General features: G+C 41.3%; 1 protein-coding gene across 2 annotated transcripts; it reads right to left on the bottom strand.

Moving 5' to 3' along the window:
• Window positions 1-646: 646 nt before the first annotated feature.
• On the bottom strand, window positions 647-8,259 carry cracdla (cracd like a). Of its 2 annotated transcripts, none has more exons than XM_031294185.2 (10): window positions 7,887-8,258; window positions 6,562-6,614; window positions 6,133-6,277; window positions 5,888-6,023; window positions 5,660-5,800; window positions 4,325-4,579; window positions 3,162-4,224; window positions 1,937-2,877; window positions 1,229-1,349; window positions 647-1,138 (listed from the first exon to the last, which is right to left on the bottom strand). In XM_031294185.2, the coding sequence occupies exons 2-10, from the start codon at window positions 6,608-6,610 to the stop codon at window positions 948-950; spliced, it is 3,042 nt and encodes a 1,013-aa protein (XP_031150045.1). In that variant the 5' UTR covers window positions 6,611-6,614; window positions 7,887-8,258; the 3' UTR covers window positions 647-947. The 2 variants fall into 2 exon arrangements, 1 of the variants encoding a protein (XP_031150045.1); XR_004104041.2 differs by having other exon boundaries at window positions 922-1,138; window positions 1,930-2,877; window positions 7,887-8,259.
• Between the last annotated feature and the right edge of the window lie 3,433 nt (window positions 8,260-11,692).

The raw sequence follows: 11,692 nt of genomic DNA, 5'->3' as shown, positions 1-11,692 counted from the left end.
ATTAACCACCCTAATCTAAATGTATAAGAAAGATTCAGCAAAGCTAATGCCATGCATGTAGATGCAGAATTATTTTTTTGTGTGAATATGCACCCAGACAATTAAGTATTGGTATGTGTTCAATGCATGCTCTGGTTTAAAAAAAAAAAAAACTTTATTAATGATATGCAGTGTAATCTAGCATTTAGACCTTAGTTCCAGGCAAGAGGACCAGCAATGATCCCTTTTCATAGTGATGATGTACAGCTCAGGGCAAGGTCTAGATTAGGCCTGCAGGAGAGTGCTGTAGGCCAAGTAACTGGATGTCCCATCATGACATACTGGTACATCCCTGCTACATTTACCCAGGGAAAATCTATGACAGGCTCAGAAGTTCTTGCACTTACTTTAATCATGTATGTGATCCACACTCCACATATATCTTGGAAAAATGCTACAATTATATTAGGATTCTGGTTCTGTTCCACATTCACCCTTTATTGCCTCATCACAAGTTAGTTAACATTATTTTAGTAAACGTTTTTGACAGATCTTTTCTGATGTTGAGAGAGTGTGTTTTTCTTGGGAGTTAATATCTTTATATTTTAATTTAGTCATTTGATATCTTCTCCTTAGCCGTCGTACATTTAGACACTCAACAAAAACATAGCATTGGACATTTTATTATTTAACAAACTATTAACAGCAGTGACATGCTGAATCACATAAAACATTATTCATCTTCATCATTTATCTTTATGTTTGTGGTGGAGCGATTATAATAAACCTGGACATTTTCAATATATACTCTGTCTCTCAATATAACATTAATACTTGATAGAATTGAATACAATTCAATACACAAACACAACAGCCTCAACAGAGCTTAATCAAAATCTTTCTGACAGACTCAACAAAAAAAACATAATTTGTCTGATAATAGTCTGTCTGTCTGTCTGTTTTCCCTCTCAGTCCATGGACTTATCACTCCAGGCCATTGACTTTCTTTTTGCCAGCTCCATCCAGGACGGCTGGCTGCTGTCAGACATGGACTGCAACGCTGATGGCATTGTAGGTGACGATGAGGGCGATGACCCCACATTTTTACGCAGCCATTTGTCCTCACGAGGTCTGTCTGGAACCTTGGTGGGACTTGATTCTGAAAGAAAAAACTGTCACGTTGGTGCACATGGAGACACTAATCACTGTTAAGTATTTCAACAGTTGCAATTAATGTGTGTCAACACACCTGCAGGTTTTACCCCTTGTCTTCCCTCTGGTTTTATGTCTTTGTTTAGAGGCATGGTTTTGACTGAAGCAGGGGATTCACCTGATGTCTGCACCTCTGTTTGAGCTTTCCTTAATTCCACCTGAGAAAAACCGAGTTAGATTATCTGCTCTGGATAACGTTTCAGTTTAAAACAATAGCTGTTAAAGAATAAATCTAATGATATTCTATATTTCAATAATTGTCACCAAACCTCATGAAAAGACCAAAACCAACAAGGAATTCATCTGACTAACAAAGACGTTGTTGTCCAACAACTATTAAAAAAACATAAATGAGTCACAACATTGACATATTCCTTCTAGGATGAACAAGGGCACTGTAGTTTATTTTGAGTCAACTCCACGCAATGTTGTATATCGTAAATACTTACTAGTGCACCAAAGCTAAAAAAAAAAAAATAGTCTTCAGAAATGTTTTGTTTGGTTAATGTTTGCTAAAAATTACAGTGCCAAGCTGTTTTAAGAGATTGCTGAGCCTTTTTCAAACATGAAATTATGCCGATGGCCTTAGACAGGGTATGAAAGTCAAAGTATTGAGAGACAGACTATAGCTGTCTTGGTTATTTTGTTGATAATAACAAAAATATAGAATATCACCAGCCTTATCCTTGAATTGATTTACAGTCAAGCGCGGTGTGAAAGACAGTTACAAAGAAGTACCACAAACCCCCTTGGTTCCAGACGGAGTGGTCCACTCTGCCCGTTTCTTCAAAAAAGCAGCCTTCTCGCTTACTGACCCGGCCCAACCGGCCTGTCTTCCTGACTGTGATGCTCCCTCTTTTTCCTGCACAGTGGCTTCTCTTTCCCCTCTTCCAAAGGCAGAAACTGGAGGAGGAGCTGTGGCTGATGAGGTGGTAGAAACTGAGGTTGTTGATTTGAGCTGGTTGGAGGGATGAAGACCTCGATTGTTCCAGGCGAGTTGCTGCTGGCCCGATGATAGGTAAGATTGTGCAAGAGACTGTGTGACACTCCCTTGTGCAAACGGAGATGAGGTTTCTGATTGTGTAGAGGAGTGCAAGGGAGACTGGGTTGTCCATGGGTTGGTCTGTACAGCTGGATGAGATGCAGAATGTGAGGCAGACTGAGGTTCACTCATTTGTTTTAATGTTTGTGGTTCTCTGGAGGTGTTTGACTGAACAGGAGGCGTCTTCTGTTGCAGTGCTATTAGTGATGGTTTGACAGTCTGTGCTTGACTTCTACTTTGCACTGTTTCTGCTTTGAGTGCATCCGTGGATTGTTGACTTGCAGCCTCTGGTGATGTTGTACTTTGTTGTATTTTTACAGTCTGTGTCTGTACTTGTGCTCCGGTCAGTGTCTCCATTTGGACTTGTGGTCGAGCCGCTGTCTGCACCCCTGTAAAATCTCTGGGAAGTCTACTAGTAAAAAGGTGCTGAAGGCTTCTGGTCTTTTCCATTGCCAAGCTCATCCAGGACACCTCAGATGAGGATGTTTGGGGAGCAGCCTGGGGCTCCTGGGGCGCTGTGATGGCAGTTTCAACTTCTTTGAGGTTTGAGGATGTTGTTTGGACTTCTGTCGCCATGATGTGAGGATTGCTGGTAGATGGCGGGTTATGCTTAACTGGAAGGGAGAAGCCCGATGGGGTTGGATCTAAGGAGTAACACAGTTCAGTTAGACACACTTGGCAGCTCTGTTAAAGTTAGCCTGAGTGGTATGTAAGTAAGTACAAAGGTCCCCTGTGGTCATTACAAATTGTATTACTCTAGAGTGATTATTTACTATGTGCAAATCATAGTGTGCATGTGTGCAATGTTTAACCCTATAGAGAACTGGAAATAGGTTTGCACATAAAATAAGAAATAATCTTTTTTAGGTGAACCTGAGATTAAACATCTTCTACATGGTGAAATTACTTATATTTTTCAGAGACTTACCTGTCAGTCGGAGGTCTCTTATTTCCAGTCTTTTTTGTTTGTCACATTGCTCCTCATACAATGGTGGCTTTGAGTTACGATTAGAAGAGGTATCAGACCGAAATCTCATCGACAGAGATGTGGAGCGCAGTTTAACACCAAACGCTTTCTTTCCTTCCTTCTCCTCGACCTCCTGTGCTTCCGCCGCCTCCTCCACCTCCTGGCTGCTCTCCTCCACCTCTGCAGCACCTGTATCTGCGCTCACATTTTTAGATGGTGTCGTCACTGATTCCATTTTTTTGAGGCTGTCCCTCCTGTCCCATGGAGGAACTAAACTTTTGTGTGGCGCTTCCTCTTGTCTAAGTCTTCCCACAGCAAAAGGGCCCCCTCTCAGTTCTTCCTTTTCCCTCATGCTTGAAAAGCGTTTATCCTTTGTTCCCCCGACTGTCTTTTGCCTGCCTTCAGTGTGTCCCAGCACTCCCACAAAACTGCATGATCGGGGTCTTTCTCCATCCTGGTTTTTGGCAGTGGTGAGGGCGAAATGGAAAGACCCAGATCCTGGGGTGGGTCTCTTTATTCCTCTTGTGCTTTCTGTCTCACCTTGAACCTGCTGGTGAACTGAGCTGAAGGGAGTGGGGTGCTGGTCGGAGGAGACTTCAGCCTTGTTGAGAGTATTTCTCTTGTCATGGGACATTAATTGTATTTCAAAATACTCTCTGTTGTCCTTCAGTTCTGACTGTATAAAAGATGAGTGTGGCCGTTCTCTTGGCATTACATCCGCTGGTCTGTGAGGCTTAACTCTAAGTAGCTGGGAGGGTATGGAGGGCAATGTCCCAAGAAGAGCTTGGTCCTGTTGGGAAAATATTAGGCCGGATGATTTGGATGCTGCCTCTGATATGATTGGTGCCACCTCTGGGGATTTTGAAGGAAGACGCTGAGACATAACAGGAGTGACAGCCCCTTCTTGTTCTGTTTCCAATGTCACCTCCTCTTGAGTACTAAGCCGCCGCCGCCGCTCTTCTTCTCTTACAGACTCAGGGTTGTTGGTGTTGTTAAGGGTGTGTAAGTGAGATTTAGAGTGATTCTGTAAAAAAAAAAAAAAAAAAAAAAAAAGTAAGGGGAGGTGCATGAAGGGTGTGTTTGTCTTCATTAACAATATATAAGGTGAAAACATGTTTACTCACTGCAGCAAGTGTTTTCTTGGTGCTGGCCCTCTGGTTTCTGGGCTTGACAGACATCCGGTGGCGTGCAGCAGAGGTATCCAGGCAGGGGGTGAACTGGGCTGGAGAGCTGAAGTCTATCGGGGGCTCCACAGCAGAAGAAGAGGAATGGGAGGAGACAGAAAGAGGCAAAGGGAGAGATGGAGTCAGGGGCACAGATTTGGTTGGTGCAGGTTTGGGGATGGGTGAGAGCGGACGAGAGGATGGCTGGGATGGGGTCTGAAAAGGAAGGAAAGTCATAATACAGTATAACACTGCAAATGCAAAGTGAACATGAAGACACATACCTTTATTGATTATATTTATTCCCAAAACCTAACACCAAGCTGACCGCATCTGACTATATCTATTAAGGCTGGCTATATTCTACTTTTTTTTTTATTTTTTATTGTAAACCGTTCTCCTGAAAAGACCAAAAGCTATAAACACAGCACACCGTTAGGTTCCTTCATTACGGTGAACATGGGTACTCTAGTTTATTTTGAGTCCATCCCACATACACCGTCCTGCTGCTGTAAATACTCACTAGATTAATCTATGTCTAAAAATAGTCCCTGACAAATGCACTATTTACTATTTAGCAATGTTTGCAAAAGAAATTGCAGTGCCCAGCTGTTTAGGTATTAAGATTTGCACCTTAAGTAGGAATAAATAAGTTTGTTTGGAGCTGAGTGTCTCAGACAGGGAAGTCAGACAGTATTGAGAGATGGACTGAAGCAGCAACCTTTTCATGGAGTTTGTTAACAATAAGAAAAATAAAGAATATCCCAAGCCTTATCCTTTAGCCATTGCATTAAACTAAACAAATCCTAATCTCAGACTTGAATCTCAAGAATTTAGGATTGTCAAAATGTCCAGAATTTAGAGTGATGCTCTCCTTGCAGTGTGTTGGGTTTGCATTACGACATAGAAGAAACAGAAATTCACACAAAGAAACACACATGGACACATTCACACGAGTATTGTACTTACTGCACTGCTAAGCAGGCATAGGCAAGATGTTTGCATGAATGTTACTACACACTGGGAGTATGCTACTGGCTTCTACTCTTTTCTTCCTACCACTCACTGCTAAACTAAAAGGGCTATAGCTCCTGGTGACAGTGTGGCAGTTGGATGGAGTAGAGCCAAAATGGTTGGTGAAAAGTACTGTAAAGAGTAATAGAGTCTGATTGATAAATCCACTCAGGAGGAACACTCAAAATCATAACGCACCCTCAAATACTCCTAAACTGAACGTGGACTGATCAAATAAGCAGATAACTGACCATGTGTCACTTAAGTGGGATAATAAATCACCTTGCTTAGGGCTCCTGAGATTTCAGGGGGGCTGTGGGCAAGGCTGTCATCCTCAGAGCGGCTTCCCAGATCCTCTGGACGTCTGATTGGCGGAACGAGAGGCGGCGGCCCCAAATGCATCTTCTGTTGCTGAAGTTTAATCTGTGATACCAGAGGCACAGTTTTTTTTTTTTTTAAATAAGTACATTTGTAAAGGCCCAACAAAATGCCTAGCATAAAAGACTATACCTGCAGAGCTTTGATCTTGCTGTGAACGTTCTCCTGGGATAAGACCCTGGCTGGTTCAGTGTCTGTCAGGACCAGATCAGCCAGAAAGATGCTGTCATGGGACAATGCCCGTGATCCCATCATCCCCTGGGAGCAACTATGGTAGCCGGAGTGGAAGAACAGAAGAGATGTAAAGGCATAGACTAGAAATCAGGACAGAAATGGAGCTGTAAAGCAAACATTTACAAGACCATATAGACACTCACGCCAAATCTTCATTTGATCCGAGTCCTTTTCCTGCAGTAATGTCACTGGCTGACTGGCTGAGTTTGGCGTCTACCTCTCCCCCTCCTCTCTTACTCCTCCCGAAGAGACGAGTTTTCAGAGCCTTCAGTTTGGACTTTTTACGTCCTGACAGAGATTGAAAAAAGAGACTGATTCAGGTCACAGCAGCTCACACACACGTGCCAAACTAACATAGTCTCTTCTTTTTTCTTTTTTTTTTTACACCTTTTATATTCTCTGTTTTAACTGTTACATCAGACACACTGACAATAAATGGTCCCTGATGTGTGCTAGTAGTCACATATTTCAGTGTTATGCTGACCTTTATTCTGATTGCTAATGTTTGTCAAAGACTTGCTTCCTCTTCACGTTAACACTCTTATGTAAAACTTCATGACAGATAATCTCACCTGGAATGTCCTCGGTGCTTCCTTCTGTATCTCTAGAGAAAGACTCCATCGTTCTGATCAATGAAAGAAGTGCAGAACAGACGACAGGAAAGTGTGTAAAGAAAGGCACCGATAATGAGAAACAACTGTGACAACAAAAACCTCAGGCGTACAGTTTTTAAAGGCTGTTGTCACATGCTGGAAGGAATCTAACGTGGTGTGAATCCGCCAATGGTTTGTTCTCTGTTCTCTGGTAGGCACGCATATGCACTGGTGTGATAGCCTGAAGGTGTGACTCTGGACTTGAGGTTCAAAGGTTTATTGGCATATCAGGAACGGTCCAAACCTTTACTGTAGCTAGGCAGGGCGTGCTGAGGAGCCTTTATGGTCAACAATATATAATTAAAGAAGCTTTTAAATTAAAACCATTAAAAACACATTAAATGCAGTGTCATCAAGAAAAAAAACCACACTATGTAGGTTATAGAGGAGGTATTAGTAAATATGACATTGCTCTAATAGGAGTACACATAAATATCACGCTGTCACAAAGCAGTGCAGCCTGGATAATATTTTGTGAACACAGCAAAAACTAAAATCTTGCTCTCAGACAGCTTTACTTATGCAACACTTTGTCTGACAAACATCCAGATTTGGGTTGATGTGTTACTGGGTGCAAGATTCAGTGCAAGGTGCGTGTTTTCATTTGTTTTTACAGACTTCCTTTTGTACCCTGCCCTGCAGCTAGTGTGCTATTTGAGATACACAATTTTCTGTAAGTCATGTAGTTTTCAACTGTACTGATCGGCTACTCGAGTAGCCGAGGAACTTTTAACAGCATGATCCTGTACAGTATCTGTGTCTGATAAGACAAGATGGGTCAAGTTATGGATAAACATGCAAAGTCCACACTGCACCTCTCATATCATCCAGCCTGCCCTTAGAATACAAGCACGCCCTATTAATAAAGGATATAACGGTATGAATAACCTAGGACACTCCAAAAAAAAATTGGTTGTGACTTACAAAACATTTGAACCTCTTGCCCAAATACATTTTAACGTGTGTGGGTTTTCCACCAGAACACTGAATGAAACTAAAGTGCAAATGAATCAGGCCATATCTCAGAGATTTATCATCCAGTGAGCCAAGCTATAGCCCCAACCAAAACAGCGGATAATCAAGTGGATTACTGACATTGCAGAGAGATCCTTGTGATTTCACAGTACCATAATCCACACAACAGCTTGATCATAAAATGCCCATGCCAGGTACTGTATACTTCTCCTTCTCTATGTTAAAACACACATTCACACACCGTTTAGTGCAAAATTGAGTAAACTTACCCAACGTCTAATAGCAGCGCCTTTGCTTCTCTTCTTCCTCTTTGTCCTCCTCTCTGGGCCGAGTTGTCTTGTCTCAGCTGTGTCACTGTCGTTATGTTTAAACCTCAGGCTTGAGTCGTCCAAATCTGCAGACGGAGGAAGATGCAGAGGGAAGGGAGCAAGGGAAGTGGAAGGAGAGAGAAAAACATGCAGGGATAAAAAGAAAGAGAGCGAGAGAAGGACACTCCATGACAGGGTAAGCAAATGCACAAAGAGAAAAGAGGACAGAAGAGAATAAGAGAGAGAGAGAGTGAGTGAGAGAAAGAGAGAGAGATACTCCATTACATTAGTGGCACACTGTGGCCCTCTGCGCTAAGCTCCTTATAAAACGCTAACCTGATTTTAGGCCCAGAAATGAGAGTAGAGGGAAAAAAAAAATAAAGCTTCAGTTGGAAAGAGGGCAGGCTGCAGGAATTACAGCTCATAGGACTGTTTACACATTACACCGGGTTGCTACACCCCCAGGAGATCACAGAGGGGAGAGTGTGTGTGTGTGTGTGTGTGTGTGTGTGTGTGTGTGTGTGTGTGTGTGTGTGTGTGTGTGTGTGTGTGTGTTTCTTTTCAACAAAAAGTTAAAAATTGAAAAAAACACACACACCAACCCAGATGTGTGTTTTTAGAAACATATGAACGTAATGTATGTTGTGTACTGTATGAGTGTCCATACTGCTCTTTTTGAATGCATAAAAATGGACCTTTGTTGCATGTTTCAACTATATCTCAGCTGTAAATTGTCTAATAAAGTCAAAAAATAACCTAAAAACAACAAAAAGTGAATCTTTCAGTAATACTGGTAAAAGAGACAAAGCTATCCCACACATACGTTTTATAGTCAATGTGTTTCAACGGTGAATCCAATTGTCTACACATTCATACAGGATAACACTGAGAGATGGGAGCACTATCTAGGCCACTGGGCTACAATCAGTGAGAGGGAGGGCAGCAGGAAGAGAAAGGCAAACATTTGCATCCATATTTTTTTGTGTCTAAGTGTGTGACCGAGCAGCTTCTGTGATGAGGCTCCTCATCACACAAATCCTTATCTCTTGCACCAGAATATAAACCCAGCCAGTGACATCTGGTTTACATGCAACCAACAGCATGTTTACAGAACACAGTGATATAAGAGTCTTGGATGTGGTTTTATTCATGGTTTTATTGTCTGTAATCTACACATATGGGACAACATGTATGTTTATTTTATCTTAGAATGTGATTACAGCTGATGTGTTGTCCTTCAGTATGTGAAAGCTGTTTGCACATAGGCCTATTTAAATACACTTGCACTGCTTCTCGCACGTCAGCCTTTTGTACTCGAGGACGCTCCTTGTCTGCTCTTAGAAAACAAAGGCAGCCATGTGTTACAGTTATGGTCATCTCTGGTTCATGTGGTTCCCTGATGGATTATATTTCTTCCCCTCAGAGCCCAGATGAGGACGGTACACATCGAGATTAAGGGCGATAGATAATCCGATCATGGCGCTGTTTGAAGTCATGCGGGTTTCCATTCATTCAAACAAACTGTTCCCCATGAAAATTAAATCAGGGAGATATTTTTTTTTTATAGGGGAAATATTTATGTCATTAAATTAGCCTACATAAAACTAGACTCATATTGGAGTTGCCTAAATATGAATTTTAATCCTTTACAGTGTGCCTACATCCAGCAGCAGTTGGGATTGTTGTGTAAAGGAGAATAAAACATAATGTTTTTATATCAGGCCAATCTGATAAAGCTGCCGCTACAGTAAGGTTATGTGGCGTTGCACATTTCAAGCAATTTGAAATAATGGTTAATGATGTGATGCTATTTGAATGACTAAGCAATCTAAGCAATACAGTTCATCCTTGGAAATAGCTATAGTTGTGTCCAGAATAATAGCAGTGTGTTTAAAAAAGTGATTTGATAGTGATAGTGATAATGCTCAAAATCCTTAGAATAGCTTTTAATTCCATAATATCAATGCATTGGGAACACTGCACATTCAATTCCAAATCAAAACATGACCAAATTGATCAAGTTTGTGTTATACCTTTACAGAAAGTGAAGAAAAGGGAATATTAGGCTGTTCAAAACATTTTTCTTTACAGACTCAAACATTTACTGTATAAACTGAAAAAAATGTCTCAAGGGTTTGCTTTACTTTGAATCACTGCACTAATATTTAGTTGCATAACCATTATTTCTGAGAACTGCTTCACATCTGTGTTGCATGGAGTCGACCAACTTCTGGCACCTGTGAACAGGTATTCCAGCCCAGGACGATTGAACTACATTACCCACAATTCCTCTGCATTACTGGGTTTTGCCTCAGAAACAGCATTTTTGATGTCACTCCACAAGTTTTCTATGGGATTGAGGTCTGGGGATTGGGCTGGCCACTCCATAACATCAATCTTGTTCATCTGGAACCAAGACTTTGCTCGCTTACTGGTGTGTTTTGGGTTATTGTCTTATTGAAAGACCCATTTCAAAGGCATTTCCTCTTCAGCATAAGGCAACATGACCTCTTCAAGTATTTTAATGTATTGAAACTGATCCATGATCCCTGGTATGCGATCAATAGGCCCAACACCACAGTATGAGAAACACACAGTACACTGTCTTCACAGTGTACTGTGGCTTGATTTCAGTGCATGGACAAACTGTCTGCGTCCCCTAGACCCAAAAAGAACAATTTTGCTCTCATCAGTCCCCAGAATGTTGCCCCATTTCTCCTTTGGCCAGTCAATGTGTCCTTCGGCAAATTTCAACCTATTCAGTTACATGTCTTTTTTTCAGCAATGGGACTTTGCGGGGGCTTCTAGCTGACAGCTTTGCTTCACATAGCCTTCTTCTGATCGTAACAGTACTCACAGGTAACTTTAAGTCTTCTTTGATTTTCCTGGAGCTGATCATTGGTTGAGCCTTTGCCATTTGGGCTATTCTTCGATCCATTCGAATGGTAGTTGACCGTTTTTTTCCCACGTCGTTCAGGCTTTGGATGCCATTTCAAGGCATTTAAAATCATTTTGACTGAGCAGCCTGTCATTTTCTGCACTTCTTCATATGTTTTCCCCTCTCCAATCAACTTTTTAATCAAAGTCCGCTGTTCCTCAGAGCAACGTCTGGAACGACCCATTTTGCTGAGTATTTCAGTGTGAAATGCACTATAACCAGCATGCACATTTGCTTCCTTCCTTCCTTAAATATGGGCCATAATTGACACCTGTTTCTTCACAGAATCAATCACCTCACTAATTGAACACAACACTGCTATTATTTTGAACATGCCCCTTTCAATTACAGATTCAGTTACACAGAATGAGCAGCATGCATGTCATGAGTGTTGGGTCTGTTGGTTTTCTATGACTCTACAACACTTACTAGTAAATTATTTACCATGAAGAAATATCACTTCTACCAAAAAAATTTATTTATGAGGTTAGTGATGTTGGACTGCTATTATTTTGGTACACAACTTTATTAAGCCAAGGAAGTCCATAGTGCTCAGAATAATGCAAAGTTTAGACATCTGTTCATCCTAATACGTTCCATGACAACTGACTGAGCCAACTCTATCTGCTGATGAAGACCATGTGATATGGTCAAAAGCCCAGAAGCAGGCGAGTAAATAGGTCTTGAGTTAAGATTCTTTTGAAAACTGGAAATAGTAGTTTGACTTTCTAATAAATCATTATATACCAAACAAACGTAATAATCTGCTACAGTTTGTGTGTTAGCTTTGTATACCAAGACACCGAAATCAGACTTCATTGAGTTAAAT

The sequence above is a fragment of the Sander lucioperca genome, chromosome 8 (assembly GCF_008315115.2).
Source record: "Sander lucioperca isolate FBNREF2018 chromosome 8, SLUC_FBN_1.2, whole genome shotgun sequence".
Lineage (NCBI taxonomy): Eukaryota > Metazoa > Chordata > Actinopteri > Perciformes > Percidae > Sander > Sander lucioperca.
Note: the sequence above shows the minus strand (reverse complement) of the source record. Positions and strands in the feature narration are given on the sequence as shown.

What these genes read in the sequence shown, in the direction of transcription:
- cracdla (XM_031294185.2), bottom strand. Translation starts at nt 6,610, where the DNA reads ATGGAGTCTTTCTCTAGAGATACAGAAGGAAGCACCGAGGACATTCCA. An exon ending in GGATCAAATGAAGATTTGGC is followed by an intron (nt 6,024 to 6,132) that starts GTGAGTGTCTAT and finishes CGGCTACCATAG; the next exon opens with TTGCTCCCAGGGGATGATGG. An exon ending in AAGAGACCTCCGACTGACAG is followed by an intron (nt 2,878 to 3,161) that starts GTAAGTCTCTGA and finishes GTTACTCCTTAG; the next exon opens with ATCCAACCCCATCGGGCTTC.